The sequence below is a fragment of the Salmo salar genome, chromosome ssa25, assembly GCF_905237065.1.
Source record: "Salmo salar chromosome ssa25, Ssal_v3.1, whole genome shotgun sequence".
In the NCBI taxonomy this organism is placed as follows: Eukaryota; Metazoa; Chordata; class Actinopteri; order Salmoniformes; family Salmonidae; genus Salmo; species Salmo salar.
This window is the reverse complement of record NC_059466.1, coordinates 18,757,241-18,785,224: the sequence shown is the minus strand read 5'-3', so window position 1 is coordinate 18,785,224 and position 27,984 is coordinate 18,757,241. Positions and strand designations below refer to the sequence as shown.

At 42.0% G+C, this 27,984-nt stretch overlaps 1 protein-coding gene across 2 annotated transcripts; it reads right to left on the bottom strand.

The window, feature by feature from the left end:
- Positions 1–283: 283 nt before the first annotated feature.
- Positions 284–27,984, bottom strand: lypd6 (LY6/PLAUR domain containing 6). Of its 2 annotated transcripts, XM_014173489.2 has the most exons (6): positions 27,835–27,984; positions 21,468–21,555; positions 8,653–8,826; positions 5,394–5,492; positions 3,015–3,145; positions 284–2,424 (listed from the first exon to the last, which is right to left on the bottom strand). In XM_014173489.2, the coding sequence occupies exons 3-6, from the start codon at positions 8,768–8,770 to the stop codon at positions 2,251–2,253; spliced, it is 522 nt and encodes a 173-aa protein (XP_014028964.1). In that variant the 5' UTR covers positions 8,771–8,826; positions 21,468–21,555; positions 27,835–27,984; the 3' UTR covers positions 284–2,250. The 2 variants fall into 2 exon arrangements, with proteins under 2 accessions (XP_014028964.1, XP_014028963.1); XM_014173488.2 differs by lacking the exon at positions 21,468–21,555.

Genomic DNA, 27,984 nt, shown 5'->3' with positions numbered 1-27,984 from the left:
TGTGGGACCTAAATAGTAATGGCATGCAGCAGCATTATAAATAATGTGACATCTATCAAATGATCCTGACAAAGGAATCACCCACTGATTCCTACTATGGTGAGAGAAAAGCATTCAACTGTTTAACTTAAGTGAAATAGCGTGCTGATTCTCTTCTCTGATAGTATAAACAAAAATGGGTATTCAGGCCTAGTTTGGTCAGACCATTGGTTGAATATGGTATCCAGCATCACAGTAGTATTTTTGAGTCACTCAAATAACACTTATCTCATACACCATTGGCTAAGTGGTCATGTCTTCATCTTTAATATGAAGTTACAAAGTCCTTCACATCTATATATACAATTATGTACAAAGACATTGCATATACAAACGGAGATGATATTTACATAACATCAATTGGCACATGACTTGATAAGATCATGCACTTCTTCCATGAATTGTACAGCATTTACTTAGAATGAGTTAAGGCAACATCTGGCATGATATGTTGGCATTCAGGTCACAGTACAAAATATTTAAAAGGGAAAATCTAGTATTGCCTGATTGGTTTAAAGGGACACAACATGTTATAGCCCTTATGTTACCCCATAAAAAAACAAATGTAATTTATAAAATGTTAACAGAGCAAACTACAGTAGGTAAAAATGTTTGCTTTCTGTAAGTCATGCTTCACTGTTTTCCTCTCGCTGTTTGGCTGGAGTCCTACTGAACAGACAGTGTGGGAGGGAGGGAGGAGGGCAGACCTGGGTTCAGATACTATTTGAAATCTTTCAAATACTTTGATCGTTTGCTTTAGTCTGCCTGAAGTACTATATGAGCATGGTTTGCCATTTTGGGACTATTCTATTGGTCCATTAAGCCAAACGATGATTTAAAATAGTAATTGAACCCAGGTCTGGAGGGGGGAAGTGACCAGTCTCCTTTATGTCTCGGGCGGTCAGCCTAAATAAATCAGAAATCCTGGAGAACAATAACACTGTATTTGCTAACTCTACATTTTTCTCGCCGGGCCAGGCGACCACACCGCCAACAGAGAGTGATGGATGAGAAACATGTCACAGAACAGAGCACAGTACAAACATCAGAGGGACATGTCACAAGAACGTACAAAAACATTAAAACAGTTGTGAGAAAAAGTCTCCTGAAGAGCACGTAGTGTCAGTAATTAATTGTGTGCTCACAAAGTAAGTCATTTATTGTTGCCTCTCACTAAAACTGCAATGATGAGACATAAAAACATTCTATTTGTCCTACAGTTACAGTACAGCTTCCAAAGCCTAGGCCAAACAAAGTGCTGAACTTAGGTTATGTGGGTAGCTGTATCATGTGGAAAGTCAGATTTATTTTTCATCATCGGTAAATTTTGAAGCTAAAATAGACCTGTAATTAACTTTGATCCTTTTTTTAGGTTTTGAGGAAATAGTCTTCCCACAACAGAAACACCAAAGGGTTAAGTGTTTGTTTGATAAGCGCCCGGCTCTCTTTCCATGTCGGTAAAAATACTTTCTGCATACTAGACGTAAAAGGATGAGCAGCGCCTATGTCACCCGTTCCTGCTGGAAAATAAAATATGTAGTCTACACTTACATGCTATTACATAAACCTACCGGCGTAACGTTTCACACAGACATATTCACCTTCTAACAACAATGTTCCATAAAAAAATAAATACTATGTATATGTACATATGTGTCAAACATACAACATGGGGTACTGACTCACAAATGTGAAAATGTAAAAACATAAAAACGTTACACCAGACAAGTCCTCATAGAAGCTGAAGCTATTCTTCAATTCTTCCTCATCGCTGGGAAATGTTGAAACTCTTACAGTATATCGTCTACTGACGAATCCAAACATGCCACAACACATTTCAAGGTTTACAGTTTCCCCTCCTTCTGTCCCTGTGCAGAAGACTAGTAGGGGGAGAATTATGTCATTTCATACTGGGATGTTTATTATGTTTTATCCTTCAAGATTGTCAGCCATATTGCCTGTGTTTTAGAAGCAGTATCAGTGTCCAGTTCTAAGTGCACATTTTATTGAAACCAAGCACAATGATGAAAGGGAATCAAAACTGGATTCCTTTTTAATCAAAAGGAAAATAAACTGTCAAAAGCTGCAGTGAGTACTATTCCATAGGGTTTAGATTGAATCCATTAACAGTTGGATCGGAATACATTAAAAGTTGGATCAGGCCTTCAACTGGTAAAGAAAATTGTATATGTCAGTATCTCTCTCCACTTCTCAAACATAGCTGGAGATGAGGAGGGTGAGGAAAAGGAGGCAGGATATTAGTCTGTAGCTCTGTGGGATTCCTGTGGTGCCGCTGAGTGGTGAGGTGGTGGCGAACACGGCCTCCGTCTCATTCCAGGGGAGAGGAAGGTTACAGATATTGCCCTCACAGCACGCTGCACAGACCTAAAGGAGAAAAGTTGAAACCTTAGCTACAACACTCGCATGCGTCTTCTCTGTTCTCTCTCTCTCTCTCTCCCTCCCTCCCTCTATGTCTCTCTCTCTCTCTCTGTGTGTCTCTCAATGGGGAATAATGCAGACTTCCGAGGTAGTGAAGACACACACCTTTCACCGAGGATTAGAATGACAGGCTACTGAGAGAGAGCAGTTTCAACCCTTCTCTTTATCTTATCTGGAGCGAGCACTTTGGAGGATCTCCGGATTAACTCAAAAGCACAGTTAAGTGGTGGTGACTGGGACAGGGCCGTAATACAAAGCGCCATGTTCACGTTGCCTGACCCTGGCTCTGACCCCAGTCCAGATTTGACCACCACCATAGCCTGAGATCCAACCATAAACTTTACCCTGTTGGCGGCAGTTTGGTTACAACACCATCTACCTCGGTCTACGTCATGACTGACAAATTCCAAGTCAGAAAAATGCCATGCCCACAGTCAACTAGAATAATTACGCCAGAGAAACCCTTGCCCCACGTCATGCCATTCTAACCTCCCAACACTATGCTCAACACTATTCCCCTTGTTCCCACTCCTCACCTTGTTTCCTTCATGGTCTTCTTCAGAGCATCCAGTAGAGAGGCAGTCCTCCAGAGCCACACAACGCTTTGTCACGGAAACACTGTCCCCCTCCACGTCCATCTTGTGAAGCGTGTAACAATATCTGGTCTCTGTTGAGAATAAAGATAGTAAATAAGACATATTGACCTCTTGCTGTAGCTACCACATTTTGGTTAGCATGGACGGATATTGTGTTAAGTTAGAAGCAGGGGCGGAAATCACGGGGGGGACGGGGGGGACACGACCCCCCCCATCCTGGGAAAAATATGATTTGTCCCCCCCAATATATCACTGAAACATAACTATGTAATTTAAATAATATTAATAATACGCAATGAAAGCAATTGTGCTGATTATAGACACTTAATAGTGCGTTTTTAAGTTTCAAAAGATTGCAACCCCCCCACCCTTTGCCTCACAATGGTTTGATCCACTGCCAGTTCCTTAGCTTGCTCCGTAACAGAGAGGTCATATCTACTGTCTGAAAGGCACTCAATGCACGTAACTGATGTGAGGTTAATCCAGTCAATCGCGCACACACACTAGCTGAATATGCAGAGCTAGCGCGCAAATATTAACTATTAAGCTAGCTAGTACCTATTCCATTTATGTGGCGTCGTCAAAGATGGAATCAGCATGCAGATGATGTAAGTTAGTGCTTCAAAGTCCCTGTGATAAGGTTAGCGATAAACTGAAATCCAAACTGAACAGAACTACACTCTCTTCTACCATTGTCTTAAATATATTTAATGGTCTCGTTGCAAAAGCTAAATTGTCGCAAGTGAACTTTTATTTATTTATTTTATTTCACCTTTATTTAACCCGGGTAGCAAAGTTTATAGCAAACACCACTGAAACTGAATTGGTGCTCGCTAGCTTTGCAAATTCTGCTATTGTTGGAAGCCAGCCAATATGAAACAAACTATTAAAATTACAAAAGGTTGCAGCATATGTTGTGTAAATGGTGAACTCATACAGCTGTCAACTCTTGTCATTTTAATCCGTTTCACATTTGCTAGCTACCTTTTAGATCGAAGCCCAAATAGAATGATTGAAGATGATAGAAGCCCATCTCCTACTGTAAATAACCTACACACTGTGTGTGTAGCCAGCCAGCCAGCCAGGTTGAAAAATGGCAGAAAAATAAAAGACGGACATCAGAGTATTTTTCAATACACCAAAACATATAGTAAGAACCCTAGTAGCCTAATATCTCAAAGACTAGTTGATAAAATGTTCATAAGAAAGAAATGAAATTCTAATGGAACTGTTTCACAATGATGTCATTAGGCAGAGCAGGCAACATATGGCACACAGACAGCAGAGTTGGGGACAGATATGCAGGGACAGACTGGCAGAGACAGGGAGTCTCAGGTAAGTTTGTTGAGTCTTTGTTTGGCAACATTATGAAAGGTTCTCAATTTTTTTGACTTGTAAAATAGGAACATAATTGGAAAATGCCACGGATACCCCCCCCCCTCTCAACTTAAACTGGTGACTGAACTAAGATTTGTTAAAGGCAATGGTATTGCTGTTGTGATTAGTTGTGTAGTTTTGGGTACCGGTAGTTAGGAGTACGACAAACACCTTATTTCTTTGGTTCCTCAATATACATTTATATGTCCCCCTCAGGAATTGCTCTTGAGAAAATGTAATGTAATTGTCCCCTCCAAAGTTGATATCAGATTTTCGCCAATGGTTAGAAGTGAGAGAAAAGCTGTACTTTTCTGCTCATAGGTCGTGGGGAAAAACACTATAGGTTACCTACAGCTGACCCTTTCCTGCATCGAAGCCTCTGCCATACGGTATCTGATATATTCCAAAAGCTATACATGACTGTATGTCACTTTTGGTATCAAACCTATAAAACCTGGAGGAAAGCCAATCATACCACGTCACAGAGAGCATTCCAGGGAGTTTTGGTCAAGTAGTGCATGTCTCTATCCAACGATCTATGAGGCTATTATTTATACAAAGAACATGTATTTTTTTTGGGCTAGGCCAAGAGTAACTTATTAGTCTTTAAGAGCAAGCTGTAAATCTGTCCGATAGAGGTCGAGCCAAGCTAACTCACTAGCTATTTATGAGCTAAACATGTCAACAGCAGGGTGACATATACTTAATAATACACCGAGGCCTCCATTGAAGGAACAGAGCGCTAATTTACAACTTTGTGGCAGCACTCAGAGAAGGAAAGAATGCCTAATCTAAATACAAAGTAAGAGTAGGTCCTCTCTGAAAGCAGAAGGAGTAAAGAATTAACATATTATTATTACTTAATGAGTAGGGCTTGAAATCATACTGTTGTTATCAATGGTGCTGAAAAGAAAATTGGTTTTCCCTAGTGGTTTGACTCACCTTGTGGGCAGTACAGGTCTGGCGCCCAGCGATTACACTCGTAGTTGTCAGGTGCCTCCTCACATGTGAAGCACTTGAACCCGCCTGGGAATGGAGTGGCTGTAGAAACATACACACACACACACTGATTAAGAGTCATGCCCAGGGCACTGGGACATGCATAGCCAGTCACACAGCCATAACCAACATACGCTTAGCCTAAGTGAACAGAAGTCCTGAAACATTGAATAAGATTAGCACGCTTATGCTAAAAGCTGGGTTAATAATAGTATTAGTTTATGAAATCTGTCCAGAAAAAGGTTTAACTTTTTGATAAATAAGTTTGGAATGCATGGAACGCGTTATTTTGGATTAGTAAAACAAAAATCACTCTTATAACATGGACTTTAGGGAGTGGAACTCAGTCCTTGCACCAACATACTGTACATAGTTTATGACTAGTAGTAATCTATAGCTCTCTCACACACACTTGTTCTGATAAAGACTTATATTGCCAAGTGCAGTTTACCCCATGCACTCAGTGAAACACTAAGACTAATACCATGCAGCCCAGTTGCTGCCTCCCTTCTCTATGCATTGTCCCCAGAGGATGGAAAATGTCCATGGTGGGCCATCTGTTGTGATCAAACGGATGAAGAAGCTGTTAGTCTTTCCAGTTTCACACCATTAGATTAATCTGATTGGCCACTCCTCCACACCGTTCCCCAATGATAGCTGCAGGTCAGGAAAACTTCATTCAGAACACAAAGCTTGTTGCCAATCACCATGGCTACATCTCAAATGGCACCCTATTCCCTATACAGTGCACTATGTAGCCCATAGGACTCTGGTCAAAAGTTGTGCAGTATATCGGGAATAGGGTGCGATTTGGGATGCAGACCATGATCCCGCCTTGCCTCGCCACTGCTAGCTAGACCATGACCCCTCCCTCCATCTCCCAGGATGTCTGGTTAGTTACCACTCCCTAGCAGCCCTCCCACACCCACACACAAAGACAGACACACAACTACGCAAACACCCTGTCACATGCTCACATATGTACATAGACACGGACACATGCGCGGACACACACACATATATATATACACACACACACACAATCTACCAAATCCCCACTGGGACTAGAGGGGTGGCCTCGAGCTGACACGGATATCTCCCGCAGTATCCCGGAAAGCCGGCACGGTGTTAACCTGATCCCGGGAGTTCTGCCTCTCTGTGATGAAAGAGTCACAGATCTTAAGAGATTTTCTCTCTGGCTACACAGGGACCTGTTTCTGAGACGTGGGAGGGCTGACCTCTAACATGCCTGCTTCCTGGGGAGAGTTGGGGTTGTTTCAGACCCTAATCTGGGAGCTTATACCTAGCATATGCCCCTCTACAGAAGCCTATAGTGACCTAGTCTGTTTGTTGCACACTGACTGGGGTAAGTGGACTTGCAGGGGGTATTAAAAAGGGGAAAAGACTGTGGTACAGAGGCCATGTCGAGGCAACTTAGCTTATCTACTGAGCTAACAAACTAGGAAAAAGGCCTTTAAGAGGACTTGAGGTGTGGAGCAGCAATTTACCAGCTGTAATGTGACTTACATGACTTGTAGTTATTTACCATTGGCCCTATACTGGCACGGGTACACATTGAGTTAAGACAGGGAGGAAAGGTGGGAGAGAGAGAAGGGGGGAGGAGAGAGAGAACAAGTTGTTATGGAAAGCAACCATTCCTGTGGCTCGGGAACATGATCTAATTGACACTGAGGACCAATTAGTGAGTGTCCACATTCTGCCCATGCCGGAACATTCTGCCCCGAGTCACAGGGACAGCCAAAGGACAACAATCAATCAGTTACCCTCAGCTGAGTCTTGTTGGTCGTCACTGTCACGACTCGGTTCAGACCACTAGAATTCTAACTAAGATAACAGTCACTCTCTATAAGCATTCCTTTGATTTATTGATCATGTGTTTCATTGTTTCAATCTGAACTGATTCAGGAAATATTGAATAGACGTTAATAAGATATCTATGCCATTTGCAGTTGGTCTTACAGTTACGGTGTAGTGTAATGCACCAATTTGTAAGTCGCTCTGGATAAGAGCGTCTGCTAGATGACTTAAATGTAAATGTAAATGTAGAGTCTATTGGGGGGGGGGCTGAGTGGAAATATTGCTGGGCTAATGTGTGGATGAGACAAAAGAAGGCAGAGGGCAGAAGGCAGTGACAACATGGGTGACTGTGGGGGCGTCTGACTGTGCCGGGTAGCTATGCATGGAGTCACATGACCCCATACCTCAGATCAAAGAGCCTGGCCTGGTGGTGGAGAGGGGAGGGAGCAGGCAGTTGCTGTGCCAGCTGTAGATCTGTCTGGTTTGGCTTGGGATCACAACCTCACTGGATATACACCCCTAACAGCTATTCCTGAGTAGCATAGCCTCTGACTGACTTTTTCATAACTCTTAAGGCTCAGTCAAAATTGGAATAGAGCAGTCTATTAAGGTTTGGGATAAGCAGCAGTTATGAGGGATGGAAGAAGCAAAGGGGGCTCATCTAACGAAATAGTCTCATCGCAAGACAGTAAAAGTGTATGTGTGTGAGTGTGTGTGTGAGAAAGAGAAAGAGAAAGGGAGAGAGACATAGAGAAAGAGAAAGAGAGAGAGAGAGAGAGAGAGAGAGAGAGAGACAGAGGGGCCTCTCCTCCATTAGAGATGGCCTGTAATAACAGACTCAGTCTAATGACAGCTTTTACAGGGGACTGAGGGGCTGAAGGTCTCCGCCTAGCCCTAGTTTATAAGGCTTACACATTCTCAGAGAGAAAGGGCTGGGCTACATGAATATATGGACGTGGCTTGGCCAGTTGATTAACAGTTAAAGCCGACAGTGGTACCTGACTGACCGTCTCAATTTTATCCCACCCAGTCACTGGGATAATAGCAGTCCGGTCACATCATTGATGATGTTAGCAGAAGTGGGATCTCTGAGTGCAATAACAGGTGCTGACTGATCTACAAGGCATCCAAATTGCATCAGACCAAACCCTGGGCATTTTCTTAGCTTGTCGGAATAATTTAATACATTTAGTCCAACACAAACACCAATTCCATGCAAGTCAGCTGCATTTTGGACATACTGAATTAGGTTACAAGAAGTTTACAGAGCTTTCACGCTATTAGTATTGGATGTCTAGAAGCATATCACTCTCATCTGGGAAACTGGGACACCATCACTCTATTAAATACTTTTGGTCATGAAATAATAAAGTCTGATTCTTACTTGAGGGATGGAGGTAGATGATGTCCTGTTCTGTAAAGTCCTTTGATTGGGCTGTTTTCAGCCAATCAGCGATGACCGTCAGCAGTAGGACCCAGGCCACTGCAGGCCAGGGTTCCATTGCTGGCCGCGGCTTCACACATGCAGGTCTCTGATTGGACAATCACACAAGGACACCTGCAGAGGAAAGAGAGCACACATTTAACCCAATTCTTAGTTACATGACATTTTTTTTGCCTATGCGATAACATGTTCGACTTTGCACAATTTACTTTGTTTCGTTTCAAAGAAAAAAGAAGAATATTTTAAAAATGACCATCGATTTGGATTTCTGATCAACGCATCCTGACTGCCCATCCTAACTACATGGTACAGTGACCATGGGAGTCACCAGCCCTTTTGGAAAAGACAGAGGAAAGCCCTGAAGCCCTGGACATCCTCCAATCAGCCACCAGACCAGAAACAACAGAGCAGTGTTCATCATTAGGGCTGCATCCAAAATGGCACCCTATGTGGGGCACTACTTTTGACCCTGGTCAGGCCGTGGTCTCCTCATTAGGCCCTGGTCTCCTCATTAGATCAATGACACCAGTCAGTCTGCCAGGGACCAGACTCTCATGCCTCATTAGCCCTCATGCTGTCTCGATTCTGGTCCAGCTCAGTCTTTATGCAATGAGAAATGAATAACAGAGTTAGGCATGAACAAACAGTTGGGATAGTAATAAACAGTTACTTCTGTGTGAAGCATCCAAATCAATAGAATAATTACATCCAAATGTATATGCTGGAGATCTGCCCAAAGTCTTACCTGCTCACAAAATGATTCTCGAACGGCTCTCAGCTCTAACTCTAATCATACTCTGTCCTGGTTGCGTAGATCAAAAAAAAAAAGACTGTTCAAGGGTACAATGTCATATTGGACAAATCTACTATGTTTGAAGATTGACCAATACTTGAGGACTGAATGTCCAAATAAATGCACTTCAACGATACATCTATCTGGTCCTCTCTAACCTGTCAGTGGAAGAGAGTGGAGAGTACTACTGTATTGTTTAGTCATAGCTGAAGGGGTAGATAAAAGGCTGTGTGTACCAATAAGGCCCTCGGACCTTCGTAATTCATGAGGAGAAAGGCCCCTTTGGCATAGACTACTATTTCTACAGTATACAGTGTATTCTTCATTGATGGGCTGCGGCCTGCTGGGGATGGTCTGTGTTGTGAATGCTGTGAAATTGAAGACCAGGAGAAAAGACCAGGCTCCTCAGAAGACCAGGAGGGTTATCAACCCAGCCTCCTGGACAACAGAACAGCAGAGTCGAGGAGGAGAGCGGCTGCATGTCAGGTGAGGAATGACTCAAAACTCAAACATGTAGTACCTGTAAAGTGTTATGTTTCTAACAACGTCATCGATATTAGAGTCAATTTTCTTTCAATCGTTTACATGTTCCTTTTTTCTGTTTTTGTCAATTTGTGTGGGAAGGGTGGGTGGAAACTGAAAAGGTGTGGTATTTTTGTTGTTTTATAAGTGTGTCTTGTTGTTTGCTGTTTATGATATGAAAATTAAGAAAATAAAAAGTACATCTTTATTATATTATTATTATTTACTTATTGATTAGTTGAATTTATTCTTTATAAGAATACATCATTTTTTACCAATGTATCAACTTCTCCAGGGCTCTATAAGGGGAAAAAAATAGGTAGGTACAGGTATTTTCTGTTAACTCTGCTTTTACCACAAGTAAAGAAACAGTCTTCACTGAAATATTATTGGTTTGTTATTTGTTTCTAAACTAAATCCTTATACACTTGTCACCACAAGACATGAGAGGGAAATATGATTTAATCAAAAGTTATTCAGGATCACTTATAGAATCACTGCGGCTGTCTTTGTCTTCAAAGCCTGAGGGATAGTGATGTTGGGTGACTGCCATTGGATTGATGTGTCACCATCACTATCACAACAAAGGGAACTACGCTTAGCCTACAGTTTTAGACTTAACAGTGACAAAACATAGGATTCCCTGGCAACGTTAGAGGGGGAAAGGTGAAATGATTACATTAATATGTAGTGTATATTGTACTCATTCGCCTTTAATGGCATGCCTGTGTCCTTGTGTGTCTGTGTGAGCAAGGTTAAGACATGTTGTTCTATCATTACGTGAGGATCTCCCTTGACTTTCCCAGACAAGATTGCTTAACGGTCTGACCAATTAAATACCCAGTTACCCACAACATGCCCAATACAGACAAACCAGCCTTACCCAGACACAATATTGTGACATTCATTAGGTTCAGGAATTCCTCAGCAGAAGGAGACGGTGGTCTAGTCTAGTCTCACCACCAAGGCCCATGTTGTTGACCCACTTAGGGATTCTGGGTAGATGTTGACTTCTCTGAAAGTCTGAATAATCACAGTCACATTGGAGGAGAGTTCCAATACTCTTGTTTTCACCACAGAATGGTGAAATGGCCCTGACCTTCCAGAGAATGGTAGAATGGCCTGACTTCCATTCAGTGTCCTTTTCCTAGTCTCCCAAACAGGTCCGAGGTAGCCAGGGTAGATGGGGCCTCTGTCCCTTGGGAAAATCTCATTCCAGAGCCTAGAGCACGGGACACAGCCTGAGAGGTGGGAGACAAGGCTCGTCCATCAACCCTGGGGGAAATGTAGGGGTTGGCTATAGTGTAATTGTGTTCTCCTCACCCTGAGAAAGACCTTGGCCCATTCTGTCAGAGCGAGCTGACAGGGATACAGAAGAGTGCCTGGCCACGGGACAAGGGATAGCCCTGTGGTTGGTTGTTGTATTCTTTAAAGAAAAATTTGAGCCATTTACACATTTGTCACATACACTTGACTCAAGCAATTTGTGTGGCACAACAAGACACAGAGAAGGGTGCAAAGCAAACTGATTAAGGAATTGCATTTGAGTAAGATGTCTCACTCCTAAGATCAATGCAAGCAAGAAACAACAAAAAATTCCTCCGAAGTTCACACTTAGTTCATTTTCATCTGGTAATATCTGACACCCCCAGTCAAGCTGATACTTATTGGCATTAGAGGATTTACCTCTGAGCCTCACTAAGTAATTTTAGGATTAGCTCTCAAAGTCAGCTGACTCAAACTGATTAGTGTGAATGTACTCACAGTGGTCCATCAAACCAAATCAAATATTGCTCACAAATAGCAGCATCGCCTTGAGACTTTAAACTTTGAAGTCTCCTGTAAGCCATCTTTTGTACGGACCGTTGCCTCTTATATCAGCCGGTGATGTCTTTAAAGGTCCAATGCAGCCATTTTTATCCTAATATCAAATCATTTCTGGGTAACAATTAAGTACCTTAATGTGATTGTTTTCAATTAAAATGGTCAAAAAGAAACAAAAATAGCTTCTTAGCAAAGAGCAATTTCTCAAGCAAGAATTTGGCTAGGACTGTCAGAGTGGTCTGAGTGGGGAGAGAGAACTGAAAACTAGCTGTTATTGGCAGAGAGGTTTGGAACTTTCTTTCTTATTGGTCTATTAACTAATTTAGCGCCTGGTGATGTCGCCAGACTGGTCAAAATTCCATCCCACCATAACACGCTCGTCTTTTCAAACAGCTCTTACACTAAAGGGGATTTTCATCATTTTCACAATTTCACAGTATTATTCCAACCTCATAGTGTGGAAGTATATATAAAACACACGTTTTTGACTGCACTGTGCCTTTAAGGACAGGTGTACAAGGCCATTAGAGTTCTGTCACCCTGGGGAGTGATAAAGCACTTTAATGTATTTAACCAACCAGCAATATCTCAGACCACAGCCACACCACAACCATTTACTCTGCATTTCCTCACCTTCATTATCAAACAAAGCTGCTCTACCGTGTTTAGTGATGATTGGGATTTGTGTTGTTTATGAACCTTGAGGCAGGTAGCTAAAGGTATTGTAACACGGGCCAATGAAATCTAAAGGTCTGAGCAAATAATCTTTATCTCAGGGTGTGGCTACACTGACACACTGTTGGATTTTCAGTGCACCAAAACAAAACATCTTTCATTCTCTGGGCTCTGGCTCATACAGTAAGTACTGTGTGTATGCTTTCTCTTCTTTGCTGCACACTGCTGTTGAAGAGATAAACACAATTATCTTATCTTACCATGCTAAGTCAGCTTCTTTTGTTAACTAATGACCCTGAGCAAACATTTTCAGTCACTATAGTCTGAGCTATTAGCAGGGTACCTGATTTATGAAAACAATATAATTGTTTGGTGTGGGGATTGTTCTGTGATAGAATCGATAGGACAATGCTGTGATTGTGCTCTAGCTTTGCATATGAAATTAAGTAAACCATTAGGGCATGATGAAACAATCTTAATACTCAATGTAAGTCTGCAATTATAAGATTTGATTTGAATAGAATAAGCAATAATGAAGAGTAGACATTGCAACAGAGCCATCATGATGAGAACAAGTGTGTTCAGTCAACTGATATAGGCCTAGACAAAGTACTGATATTCCTTAACTTTTCCTGTTGAAAAACGATATTCCACAAGTATAGATACAGTAAAGTACACTAATAGAGCAGAATAGGGTTTTGTAAGACACAATTGCAAAATTCAAGGGTTTGGCAATTCAAAGAGTTGTCTGATGGTTCACTCTGATGTCATCTGCCTCCCCCCTTGCTTGCGGGAACAATATAGGAGCAATAGAGGACAAAAGAGGAAAGCCCCCCCCCCCCCACTTGTGCCATGTCATGAGGATACCTGAACCGCCTAATTGAGATGTGCCTTTTGTTAAGTAAATCAGGTGATAAATGAGGTGCTAGGGAGCTGGAGTGGATATTTAATACTACAAGAAAAAACTCTAACATAGGTTGTCAAAGCTGTCAGGAAAAAAAGAGAATTCAAAAAATGTGCTGAATTTGCTGAACTGTGGAAATCGAGCCTGAACTTCACTCTTGACCTAATCTCTACAACCACACTCTCCCCTTATTATTAAGCAGCACACTAACCTGTGGATGACTGGAGTGAACCCTGTATGGTCATCTGTTAAGGTAAAGTGCTTCAAGCTCCAGACCATAACATCCCATCCGGTTTGGCCATAATAATGCATCTAAAACACGCTGATGGCTGTGTTACAGTAACTGTAAATAGGATAACATGAACATTGGCAACGCGCCACTGCAAAGTGCAAAGGGAAATCACGAGGGGTTGGTCAGGGGTAGGGGGATTGTTTTATTATAATTTGTTATATTCAACACCTGAATCAGTGTCTCTCAACTTCTTTCAAGTATACTTGTTCATTACGGCTCTCATGCACACACATAATACTTGCAATTTCTACCTTCAATGTGATGCCAGGAAAACCACTACCACTAACACAAAACACAACATATGCCCAGAAGCTGTGCAGAGTCATGGCCCCTTGTAATGCTCTACCTTCTGACCCCCTGGACAAGGCGCTGAGGCACTCTGTAGCCACGGTGGACTGCATTGAGTTTCCTCCCAGAGATTGTTATCATGGCAAAAGCTCCACAGTGTATTCAGGGAGAGACCAAAAGAGAGAGGTGTACATATCAACCAGCAGGAACCCTGACCCATTTCCTGTTTCCTTTTCCTGCTACTATAACAGGTAGAGAGACAAATAAATGAAACAGACAAATACATGAAGACTAGTCTTGGATGGACCAAGAATGATAATCTGTAATGCTAGGATAACTTTGACAGACCTGTTGTATAAAATACTGCACTAATACATAATGTATAAACAGGTCAAATGGGCATCCTTTATACAAATATTTTTAGACCATTTATTTAGAAAAATTCCACAATTCCAGGATTCACCAGTTTTGGAGTGTTCAGTAATTTGTTAATTCCATTATTTTCACAGATGGAACCACTTTCTCAGTAGCACATGAAGTCCTTAAGAGGACTGTTGAACTGCTAAAACCAGCCTCAAAAACTATTGACTGATCACAGGGCTGATGAGGCAGATCAGATGAGTGTTTCTGATATTCACCAGACTAACCTCTGCCTCAACCTTTACTCTGGGGATTGCAAAATAATAGCTCTTTTATGAATGGGGAGAAAGCTAAGACACAAACAGACAGGTATCCCATTGACATTGGGAGTGGGGACAACGGTCTTATTTCAACTCTGCAGGTGTCAACCCAGAAGCTAAAGGACATCTTATTTACCTTAATCTCTCTGTGAGGATTCATATTTAACATGCTAAGGTACCTCTATCTCTCTGTGAGGAGTCTAGTATTACATGTTACATGTTAAGCCATGTGTCAGCAGGTGCCTCACTTGACTTTGGAGGAAACAAATGGATAAGACTCTGACAGAAATGGACAATGATCGAGAAAGAGGGCGACTGCTCCAAAATAGTTTATTTACAGACTTCAAACGGATAATGGAATTACAAAAGGAATCGCCTACAAAATCAGGGCCAAATTTAACACTTGCTAAAAACTTCCCACAACCTGTGCCATTATTCAAGAAAATAGATTTCACCTGACATTTCTCCCCATGTCTTCATCTGTGTTGGAATAAGCACTTGGAAGTTTTTTACAGTGACAGATTCCTCTTTGATTCATGCATTAATAACGTGAGATAAGCATCAATCCTTGATCAGACACAGTTCATTGAAAATCGTTAAAATGTTTCTCATATTTTTTTTCATAAGACAATAATTAATGGGTGGTTCAGAAAGGCAACCTTCCAATGCATGTCAACCTTTCAGTCAGGAAATGCTTGGAGTGGAACAACTTCAATCGTACCAGCCTCTCTAAACCTCTGCCAGGATGTCTGCCATAAGCTACACCTGTCGTCAAAGCCTTCATGCCTTTTGGCGCGCAGTGCAAATGGAAGCTGTGGTCTTTTGTTTGTATTTAGAATCTTCTCTTTTCTTTAACAGGTCTGAAGGGCGGGCTGATAGACTGTTGTTTGGCAGTTGGCATAGCCATAGAGGTAATCACTGTTGAAGGAGAAGAGGAGGAACCTAGACAGAATCTATCTTTTCTCTTTTTCGAACACCGTGTGACTGTTTCATTTTTTTGTTTGTCTCTCCTTACTTATTTGTCTGTGTAATATTTTTCACTCTCTCTTGCTATCAATTCCACAAGATGGGGAATCTCACTCTGAGGTGACAGGTTAAATGGAAAAGCATCACTCCGGCCTTTAATGAATTTGAAAGTGGTCCCATTTTCCAAACCCCTCCCTTTCAGTTTGACAAAATAGCAGGTCGTGGCAACCGACCACTGATTCAGGAGTGTGGCTTTAAATGCAAACGCAAAGGGTGTGTGTCTGGGAGTGCTTAAGTTTAATTAGCCAGGAAGTGTCTGTGTGTGTGTGCCTGCTGTGAGAGAGGTCAATGGGGTAGTAATGAAGAAAAGCAGCATTTATTACTCGTAAGATCCCTTTCAGTGCCCCACATGGCCCCAGGTGAGTAATGAATAGCTCCACATGGTTGTGGATATTGGAGGAGGGAAAAATGATTATCATTCATAAACCCTATCTATCATACTGTACAACGGCACTGCTTCAATTGGATATCGGAGGAGGGAAAACGAACCCCATTCATCACACAACAACACTGCTTCAACTGGATATCGGAGGAGGGAAAACGAACCCCATTCATCACACAACAACACTGCTTCAACTGGATATCGGAGGAGGGAAAACAAACCCCATTCATCACACAACAACACTGCTTCAACTGGATATCGGAGGAGGGAAAACAAACCCCATTCATCACACAACAACAGTGCTTCAAACCTCTCCACGTGTGACTCTCAACGAATCAAAGAACTACCGGTTCTTACTACTAGCATGTTTATAATCCTTTACCAACTTCTATAAATTTGGTGACATATTATCCAGTCTACAGAAAAGTTTGTGGTCATATGCACATCCTTAAAAACATAGGTGCTGGGCTAATAAAGAAGATTAGAAACAACAATATTATCCAGTCTTACCAATGTTTCATTTCGTTACAGATGCACATAACAAATTAAGAACAGAATTAAATCTGCCATGCCTCTCTACAACTGGCTGCATAGTATACCTTGTTGTCTCGAGGGAGGATGACGCAAAGTCATCCCATCCCAATCTTCTTTCAGGTCAGTGCCAAAGTCAGACCTAACGTTCATATTACTCTGAAGCCCAACCCAAAATGCTTGGGCCTGAGCCTCCTTGTGGGTGAGAGCAGCAGGAGTCCCTCTCTGAGAGGATGCCAGCAGGGTAAGGCAATCTGTGGCCCGCAACACAATCTCCTGGGCTGAGCAATGACCTGTGAATAATGGTTCCTCCCTTCTGAGAGGGAGAGAAATGCAAATCACCAGCAGTCTAGTGACTCTGAGAACTGGTCTGACCAGATTCAGAAAAAGAGGGAGGGAGAATTGGTTGGACAGGGAGGAAGAGAGGTATGGGAGGGGAGAGTGGTGAGCAGGGTTGGGTAGGTTACTTTCTAAATGTTACCCGTTACAGTTACTAGTTACTGTCCAAAATTGTAATCAGTAATGTAATTTTTGGATTACTTTCTGATTACTTTCAGTTACTTTTGGATTACATTCCCTTAAGAGGCATTAGAAGAAGACAAAAATGATTCATCAAACACATTTGGTGTGTCATCATAGTGGTCACTGACTTGCACCTTTTTTTCCAACACTGAATTGAATGTCATTGAAAAAAATGAAAGATGTCATAATGTCTTTTTTTTTTTTTAAACATCCTTTCTGAATTAAAAGTAATCCAATAAGTAATCATTTGGTTTTCCAAAAGTACCAGTAATCTGATTACAATATTTTTAGCTGGTAATGTAACTGATGTAACAACAGTTTTTTTTTATATATATAATCATATTGAGGTTCTTGCTGCAAGCTTTTCTTTCTGTGCTGCGGGCCTTTAATAGTGCACATTTCAACAGCGTTGTACCTGGGCAGCAGAGTGGTATAAAATATTATAAACTGGGTGGTTCGAGCCCTGAATGCTGATTGGCTGACAGCCGTGGTATATCTCAGGTATGACAAAACAGTTATTTGTACTGCTCTAATTACATTGGTAAACAGTTTATAATAGCAATAAGGCACCTCGGGGATTTGTGATATATGGCCAATATACCACGGCTAAGGGCTGTGTCCAGGCACTCCACATTGTGTCGTGATTAAGAACAGCCCTAAGCCGTGGTATATTGGCCATATACCACACCCCCTCTGGCCTTATTGCTTAAATATAACATAGAAAGCTACAGTATGCTACAGTAGGAGAGCTTTGTCAGAACTTGCCTGCACAACTGAAAAAAAAGCTTGACAAATCTATACAGTATGCATACCTTTTGTCCCTTAACAAATCCAATTATGCCATTCTTTCAGGACGATTCAGAGAAACAAAGTAAAGCTGATTAAATGCAGGGCTGACAACCGCAGTCGAGACAAAGCCCAAGCCTCCCATTGACTCAAAAGTGCCAAAACAAAACGAGACAATGCTTCATCAACATGGACTGTCCGCTCTTGTTATTTGCCATATGGCAGCAGCCAACGATGCCCCTGGCCCTCTGGTAGTCTATCCCACAAAGCCTGTGGTTACATCTCAAATGGCACCCTATTCCCTATATAGTGCACTACTTTTGACCAGGGCCCACAGGGCACGGGTCAAAAGTAGTGCACTATGTAGAGAATAGGGTATCATTTGGGACTTACACTGGGACTTGGGAGTCGGAGTCAAGTCGGATCAGAATCACTGGCTGGCTAATTGAAATCCTACATGCGACCAGCACAACCCTAATCCAGCAGTTTTCTTTTGAAGTGCTCCAAGTCAGCTGTATAATTTTTTAATCCCCATCTCGACGGTTTGGCGCATATGAAGATCCAGAGGATTAACCATGTAGCTGGTACTCACGGGGGGAACAGGCTGCTGGCTACTGCCAGAAAATGCCATGGTCAGGAATAAAAGGGCGTCCACTGTACAATAATAAAGCAGCGGAATGTTGCCTGTGTAGATAAAAAACGTATTGTACTTTGCTTTGGCCTTAACATGACACGGGATCTGGCTATTAGTCCATTTTGAGGTTGGTTTGGTTCGATTACTAAACAATAATCACAGTTTTCGATTTTGGTTTTGATTATTTGGGTTGAATGTTGTAGCAAGACAGAATAAAACAATTAATAAAAGTCACATGATGGTAGTGATTGCCCATTACTGCTTATCACTTATTACCCATCATTTATTAACATTATTTTATTTTAATAAAATATTTCAGACGTTGTGTCTATTACATTTGTTTCATTTGAGGATTGTATTATTTCATTCCAAATCATCCTCTCGTCTCTATAGAGCTGCTGCTTATGCTGTCTGACAAAATCCCTATAGGTCTTCAAAGTTCTTGTAGTTCTTCAAAGTAAATAAGGCATACTTTTATGACTGCTGAACACCAACTATCAATCACTTAGATAATGTATTTTCAGGTAGAGATACATCCTGAAGCAACAGCTGCTCTCTATATCCCTTCACGATCACACATTCTTCTGTCTTTTCAGTAGCAGGCGTAAAAGAAACACAAGACTGGACAAGTGAATGCGCAATGGATTATGGTCGTTGTAGTTAATTACCACGTTTTATGCGCTAAACTATGTCGAATATTGGCCTGTTAGAAACTAAAACTCCCTACTACATCACACAGCTCAGGCTGGATCTGATTTGTCTTTAGAGAAACTGTGCAATGTGTGCATTGAGCTCACAGAAGAAAAACGTGCGAAATGGAATTCAACTAATTGAACCGACGTCAGTCAATTCTTTTTTTTTTTAACACTACCTCAGACTGCAGTCACACTTATGATAGACATAAACTACGGGATAGCGCAGATTTGCACAGCAGTTTGAAATAGTCTGGGACTGTAATGATATAACAGCAGGAAAGAGAAGCTGGATCAAATGAATACTCAATGGACTGTATGCCTCAACAGTTATAGTCATTATAGTCAATGTTTATTTGTGTGGCTGTATTTGCCACTATGTGCCATTCAATTGCTAGTGAGTAGGCTAGTTGTTTACTTTAGATAATATAGGACACCACTCTATTTAAAGGAGCAGGGAACATTGAAATGTGTCCCAAAGTTATAGTCTTACTGCAAGGGATTGGTCCAAGTGCAATATGATTAAAGCTTAATTTGCTTTCAACTTTATCCCATTAAAAGGAATGCATTAAAGTATTTAGGCCCACATAAATCAGATTAACTCAAACCCTGTCATGACATCATGTAACAAATACCAAGCGAGCAATTGTCATAATTAGTGTAATTTTCCACATTTCAGAATAATGACCTTTCTCCCAACATTCTGTGGTTTCTGGCCTGTAGCTGGAGTTTTTCTTTCAAACAAAGCTTGTCAATTTGCCTGCATTTATTCACGGCAAAACATGGCTTGTGTTGAGTCCAAATAAAAAGAAATGTGGGTGTGCTTTAGTATTGAATTATGTCTATGACATACACATAGCCTATAAATATGAATACAATAAATAAAAGATCATAAAGTGACCACCAAAAAAGCCTTTCATTTCAAAGCAAATATGAGCAGAATTAAACAAAGGCTTATAGGAATGCCAACATTGAAACAGAAGCCGTCATAACAACTCACGTGGTACATGCTGTTTGTGTACCGTAAACCACACAATGTAGGGTGGCTACCAAGCAAACAGGAAAAGCTCCCTGGGAGGTCAATACAACTCACAATGGAGGTCTCCATCTACTGTACAAACTGGACCACTTGACTTTAACTGTACCACTTTAAGGATCACAATGAGACCCTCCATTTCATATCTTGCTCTCTCTCTTTCTCTCTCTCTCTCTCTCTACTATTCTACACAGTGCTCAACTCCCCCCTCACTTACCACAGTTTACATGAACATGGGCCTTGCCTATCGATCAGTCAGTGAGACAGGCATCCATGTTTGAGTCCCAGTGTGATGTGACGTACAAGTGCTCCTATCCTACACATAATGCTTTAGCAGGGGGCTTAGGAGAGGTGCAGTCAGCCCGTCGCCCCCCTCCTCTGGGACATACCAGCTCTCCCACATTGTTTGGCTGGCCTGTGAAGGGGCTAAAGCCCCTGCATGAGAAACAGAGGGTGCAGTACACCAAATCTCTTTGAAGGGTGGCTAAGACGTGTGAAGTTTTTGATACGGGACCGGGTCCACGAGGAGAGGAGGGGTGACTGTGACTGAGGCTGATGGGGGGATAATGTACCCCGTGACAGCTGCAGAGGGGTCAGACTCAGAGAGAGGGGCTACAGGGGTGGATCTGATCCCCTTGAACTTGAGGGTGACATGAAGCCGTGGGTCCAGTTGAAAGGCAACATGGGAGCTAATTGGGATTTTGGAGGTGACTGTTTTCTTTTTTCTCTCTTTTGTCTTAATAGAGGTACTAGGGACAGCACAAACCACCCTGGCTCAAAACTTTTCACACCACATACACAGGGAGGGCATGGACTGCTGACTTTAAAGGTTGAATTAGGTACCCCTTCTTTGGTGAACCCCAGGAGAATGAAGAAATGTACAGTACTCCATTTAAGAATGAGTTCAACTATGAGAAGCTGGTTTTGATTTTTTTCGTTTGAGCTTGATTGAAGTTTAGAGACCAACAATGGTAGGACTGGGTCTGGCAGGAAGACTGGATAGAAGACAGGACCAGCATAAACCACCAGTCAACGGTCTATAAAAGACAGGAATGCTGAACCTTTCCAACCAGAACTCAACAAGTCTCTGGTTCTCTGATTTACTCCCTAGCAGGCTGTTGAAGTGACCGTGTATGTGGTACAGGAGACCTTACATCACTGATCTTACCTGTCTTATCTTACAGAGAACTCATTTCCCTCAGGAAATATGAGTGGTTTAGGATCACATTTTTGTCCTTTCTTCCCAACACCAAAGTCTGTCAAAAAAAACACACAATTAGACACGGTGCATAAAGCTTTAAATGCTATGCTCTGTAAAGGCCTGACTTCAAAGTCAGAATGACTGGCCGCTTCGTTTTGAAGACAATGACCATGTAACCTGAGGAAAATTGGACTGATCGATTCACAGTCAGGAAAAACAGCTTCAAGCAGTCAACTGAAGATGGGCTTAAGTATAAGAGATTGAAATCCCCTAAAATGGGAGCTTTGGTTATTGGCAATACTGAGGTCATGGAAGGGAATTAGTATTTTACTCCAGAGATACATCACTGTGATTATTGAAGTATATGCAGGCTTAGGAATTTATTAAACAGAATATAATACAGACAATTGCTTTATAGAAAGGAAATGAATGATAATCGTAATTATTTGGTTTTACTGCCCTTTGTGTGGCAGAACATTTTTACAGTTACGTTGCAGAAGAAAAAAAACATGGATTTTACTACTACAAAGCATGAATTATGCATAAGACACTATCTAATCACATTCATGGACTAAAAGTGCTGAACTTCAAAGAAAGATCATCAAAAGACATTATCTCAAGGGACGTGGTGAGTGTATCTCTGGTTGTAGATAGTAAAACCGTGCCCCTTTACACTCCGATCCATTCAAAGTGTTGAGCAGGGTGACGACGTTGCCTGCATACTAAAATAGAGGTTAACCAACCATAGCCCTAGCCTAGATGCTGTCTCTGTTCAGCTATTACATACCACTCCCTGCCACTCCTCATTTACTAGAGACTGGCCTTTCATTAATGAGCTCGAGGAGATCAGAGGATTTCATCCTAATTCTTTGGCAAATGACAGGAAGTGGAACGTTCGCTCAAAAGACTGGTAAGCAGACTGCCATATCCCCATAACATGGGAGGGACTACAGTATATATGTCACAATGTGTGAATCAAAGAAGGTGAATATGACAGTGGATTTTTCTTCTTTCCTCAAGAAGCTCTGACTTATTTTGTAATCTACATTAGAGTCTCAGATTTCCTTGGGGAAAACATTTAGTTCAAAGTGTTCCCCAAATGAAACATTTCGCCCTGTTCTCTTCTCCGCATGTAGAAATGTTTTTCTCCCTCTTTGCTTTCATCTGTATTTTTAGTCCTTGAAATCTCAGCCATGAGTGCTTCTTCTTCATATTTCACTGCAATTTAAATTCACTTTTTCTATCTACACTCTTTGATTAGAAAATGCACAGCATGAAATCCAAACACAGAACATTTAAATCAGTTGAAAATGTAGGATGTGTCATTCACAGTTTCAGCAGATTATGGTAATCAAGCACTTAACCCCAATATAACAGGACAAAAAAGAGACAGCAGGTTCACCACAGGATGCAAGCTTCTTCCAGGCACACAGTGGCGTGAGGGAGGCTGTGTGGACAAATCAAATACATCTGATCACTAAACCACTAGGAAAGATACCAAGGGGTGATAAGAATCCAAATAAATCTGAACTGAATTCTGCAAGGCCACACCTCTCTGCAGCCATGGGAAATGATTCCAGTAGTTTCCTACAGCCTACCAGGGAACAGTGCCTTGTTCAGGGGCAGAATGACAGATATTTACCTAGTCAGCTCAGGGATTCAATCCAGCAACCTTTCAGTTACTGGCCCAACACTCTAACCACTAGGCTACCTGCCGCCCCAGGGACTATAAAAACTTTGGGTGCCACTACTCTAGGTTAGAAGGGTTTCTGACTTAGACAACTCAGCGGTGCTCTCGCAGTCACCGAACATAAAGGTCTGGTAGTAAAAGTCCTCCATGCGTTTAAGCTTCCACAAACTTTGCTGAATAATTCACAGAGAGCAGCATTAGCAGCATGTCAGAGACGGGGATATACGGTAGCAAGAGGGAACCACATAACCTACAGTAACCCTTGTTTAACACATTTCCAGGCTACAAGTGTTGTATGTTATGTACTTGAAATTAACATTACAGTATACATAAGGGGCTCCTGAGTGGCGCAGCGGTCTAAGGCACTGCATCTCAGTGCTAGAGTTGTCACTACAGACACTGTGGTTTGAATCCGACCATAGGTCGGCGCACAATTGGCCCAGCGTCGTCTGGGTTTGGCCAGTGTAGGCCGTCATTGTAAATAACAATTTGTTCTTAATTGACTTGCCTAGTTAAATAAAAAAATATATCATTTGGAATTGGCACAATAAGAAAAAAGCCCCTTTGAACCCAATTAAACTAATTTGTGAATGATCTGGCTATGACGGATGGCCTGGAGGAAAACTAACCAGGGTCTGGCCTAACTTTGGAGCAAGCCTTCTCATCTCTGACCCTGTCCCTGATCCATTCCTGTCCCTGATCCTATTGACAGCTTCTCCTCAGTGACACCCTGACTAGAGAGTGGAGAGAGTACCCCGCTATAGGCCCAGTCTCTGAGGTACTGGAGACAGAAAGCCACCAGGATCCTCTCTCTGCTGTGCACGGGCTGGCTGAAGGGTTAATACGGTTTAAACATCACTATCATAGCTCAGAACTAGTCCACCACTGACCTCTGCTATGCTGTGACCCACTTGAACATCACGGCGATGACAAGTGTGCAATAGTGATTTGCGAGGGCAGCTGAGAAGTTCCTGAGTCTCCTTATAAAAATGTGGAGTATTTCCGTTTAATGTCTTTAACAGTCCAAAGAGCCAGACATACAGACAGAGGGACAGAGAGAGGGAGAGAGAGAGGAGAGAGAAAACAGAGTCGTCTAAAACAGGAAGAGATAGAGATTGACCCTTATATAAAATGTGGACATTAACCCTAAAAAGGATGTGTGACCAAGGAGTTCTCTTCATGAAGTGAAATACAAATATCATAGGCCACATGTCTGTCAGTAAAAATCACAGGAAACTTTTTCTCACAAAAAGCTCTTTCTTTATCTACATGCTCTGGTCTGGCATCCAGGTCTACACCGGGAAACAGGGGTGGCATGTTCCACAATGACTCCCTGTGTGTGCGCGTGCATGTAAGAGAGCGAGATGCAGCACTATCACCATTCTTCTCCTGTTTTTTTCCAACAGCATTTTGCCACTGAGGGTAAATTACTACAGGTAACTCTGATACTGTAAATGGAAGGGAGAGACAATTTACCACTGAGAAAACAGCCAACAGCGCATTCTGGCAAGACCAACACAGAGTTGAGTGCACCTTAATAGGCCTTATTTGTCATGTGTTTGCATGCAAAAAGGGACGGACCAAGGACCAAAGGCACGTTACACAAGCCATCCGTCAACCTAGCGGGGAGGCTCAGCAGTAGGGCTGGCTGTGCCAGTACATGACTGAGTGAGGGTTCCCATAGCAGCCCATTACCATTCACCTCCACCATACCTGTATTATCCAGGTAACATCCCCCATCCCCCATACTCTGTCTGCACCTACCGAGGATAATGACCCATATACCCGCATCCTCTGTCTCCACATCCTTGTTATTACCCACATCTCAAATTATACCCGTGTCCCCCCCATACCCCCCGTCGCCATCCGCAGGCGTCACACACCGCTATGGCCCTTGCAGGTGTCCCTACCTACATCTGTCTTTGCCCAGCCGTAGAGCCACGTCACTGGTACCGGTGGTGTCGCTCAGGGTCATTGGACCAGCGGCAGTCACAGATCTGACCGGGAGCACTTTCAGTCAGAACACCACATAATGGAATGTGTCCAAGCTAATGAGGCGGAACAGAGCGTTCCCCACCTCACATGATGACAGTCCATTTCTCAACCTTGTCAGGGGACACCTCACTAATCCATCACACAGCAGGGTCGATCGGGTTGTAGATCTATCCATCAATGACACAGAGGTAGTGCAATGTTAATATACATTTTAATTATGGTGCATACATAAGCTGTAGGAGAGAGTGCATGAAACTGACACAAAATGTTCTGTTTGATAGATGGACTGTTAAACAAATCAATCTGAAACATTTTGATCCTATAAGTCTTGCTAAATGTATTGATCCAAACATCTAATGTACAGTAAGTAGTATGCTATTACACTGAATCTCATCATATATTTGACAATTGCATTCCTGAAAAGTACACCAAAACAATGTATCAAGTTATTATGCTCTTTCAATACATTTGTGTTTCTCAGTCATGATCTAAAAATGAATATTCATCTCAATCCTGCGAGTGTTCCGCAGCTCCAGCAGCAAGTGATTTCAGTTGAGAGCAAGACGGGCGGCCCATACATACAATCCCCCTGAAATGGGGCCCAGGGGACCCCATGCCTGTTCTTGCCACGCGTGGGCATCAGCCTAGTGCTGCAGAGCAGAGCAGCCCACAGAAACACACAGTTTACTGGAGGACTCAATTCTTTCATCTCAAAAACTCATTTCTCATGCTCTATTGTTATGCTGATGGCCTCCTAACAAAAGCATGCATTGCCCCAACTCACACGCCACACGATTATCAATGAGCCAGACCACAGATCGAGCTTCACACCAAATAAAATAAAAAATCAAATGTTATTGGTCACATACACATGGTTAGCAGATGTTATTGTTAGTGTAGCGAAATGCTTATAGCAAAATGCTTAAATTTAACCAACTCTTCCCTTATTCAGATCAAATATCAGTTTCCTCCTTTATTTTGATCACATACAGCATATGCATCAGTTCATAAGAAAGGTCGTCAGTGATGATGTGCTAGGGCACAGATTGGTAAGGATAGCTTTTACAGTTTGTCCTTCTATCTGTGTCCTTAGCTAATATACTGAACCAAAATATTACTGTCTGTAATAAAAGGAAAAGCTTATTCCGATTGGCTGGGCCTGGCTCCGAGTGGGTGGGCCTATGCCCAGTCATGTGAAATCCATAGATTGGGATCTAATTTATTTATTTCAATTGACTGATTTCCTTCTATGAACTGTAACACAGTAAAATCTTTTAAATTGTTGCACGTTGCGTTTACATTTTTGTTCAGTATAGTTGACACACAGATGAAACCTCAAGGAAGGAAATAGAGGTGGCAGAAAACACTGTGAATGCCTTATTGCACAAGGATCAAAACAGGGTGATAACTATGTCTATGTAACAGCAGGGGGGAACCTCTGGTCATCACCAGTTATTTTCCTGACCACCAGATTTTAGTGGCACCCATACATGGAATATGAAGGGGTAGAGCACAGCAAGGTGATCTAAGCCAAACCGACAGAGCTACCACACCACAAGCGCACAGAGAGGAGCAGCCTAGCAGGAGGGAGCAGAGCAGGAGACTAGGGCAAGTCTTTGGCCCCCAGCAACCTCTGCTCTACAGAATATGGAGCAATGAGAGAGACCACTCCCAAACAGATGCACTAAAATCCACATAGCAACAGCAGCAAGCCCCCCCCCGTGAACAATGCCCCCACCTCTCCACTACTGAGGCGGTTACAGCCAACCTCAAACCTCTGGCTTCCATAGATGCGTCTATCTGGGGGTAGGGAAAACAATGTACATGGACAAGACAAGGGTATGGGAGCCTTCATGCACCTGCTAGTCTACATTCACATCCATTGCAATACTGAGTTCCTTTTCCACAGTGGATCGGGACCCTGGTCTGTAATACTGTCCAAATGTGTGAAATTAAACCTGCATGGAATGGCATTTTGTACAATCTGGCAGAGGTGTGGTCCAAATGGAGCTCATAGTTTCCATTCCTTGAATACCCCAACCTCTTGATTTAGGAACAGAAAATGTGCAAAATGTTATTGGTTTCAATAGAAACTAGGTAATAATTGTGTAATAATAACGTGACTAATCTGTAGCCTAGCAACTATATTGTGGACAATCAGACAGTCCTTTGTTGTTCTGGGAGTATAATTTATTAATGTCAAACAAACAAAAACAGCCTTTCAAATATATTTCATGCTAGTCAAATAGAATGTGTCACATTTATATTTTACTCAAATGACAGGATACATTTTCTCCATCCATCCATAAAGTAAGTATTATTCATGCATGGATAATATTTTTCTCTATTCTGGTCATCATGTTATGGTCTTGATACAGAAGAATGGGGGTCAAAGTGGGTCTACAAGAAGAGCTTAAATACAACACAAAAACAGTGCACACTGGATACAGTTTCATAGTCTATTGCACTTGGCTTTTCTATTATTTTCCATTCTTGTTATATTCATTTTCTTTCTGAAATTACAAATAATGCATCCAATTCTTTCTTGGAGGGCTCTGTTTACCCCTGTCACCGCACAGCCACTCTATTGTCGCTTATTGATCCCATGGAGTATTTGTAGTTACTAAATAAACAAAACACTTCACTTACTAGGGATTCCTCCTGTAGCAGTCAAACTTCACCCTAGGTCCCAGCTTTTGAATAGTCCACGGCTCTAAAACAAATGTACACTCCTCCGTGTGTTGCCTTTGCGGATTATTGCACGTCGGTAGGTCGGTGTATTGGCTCTGTGACTCTTTG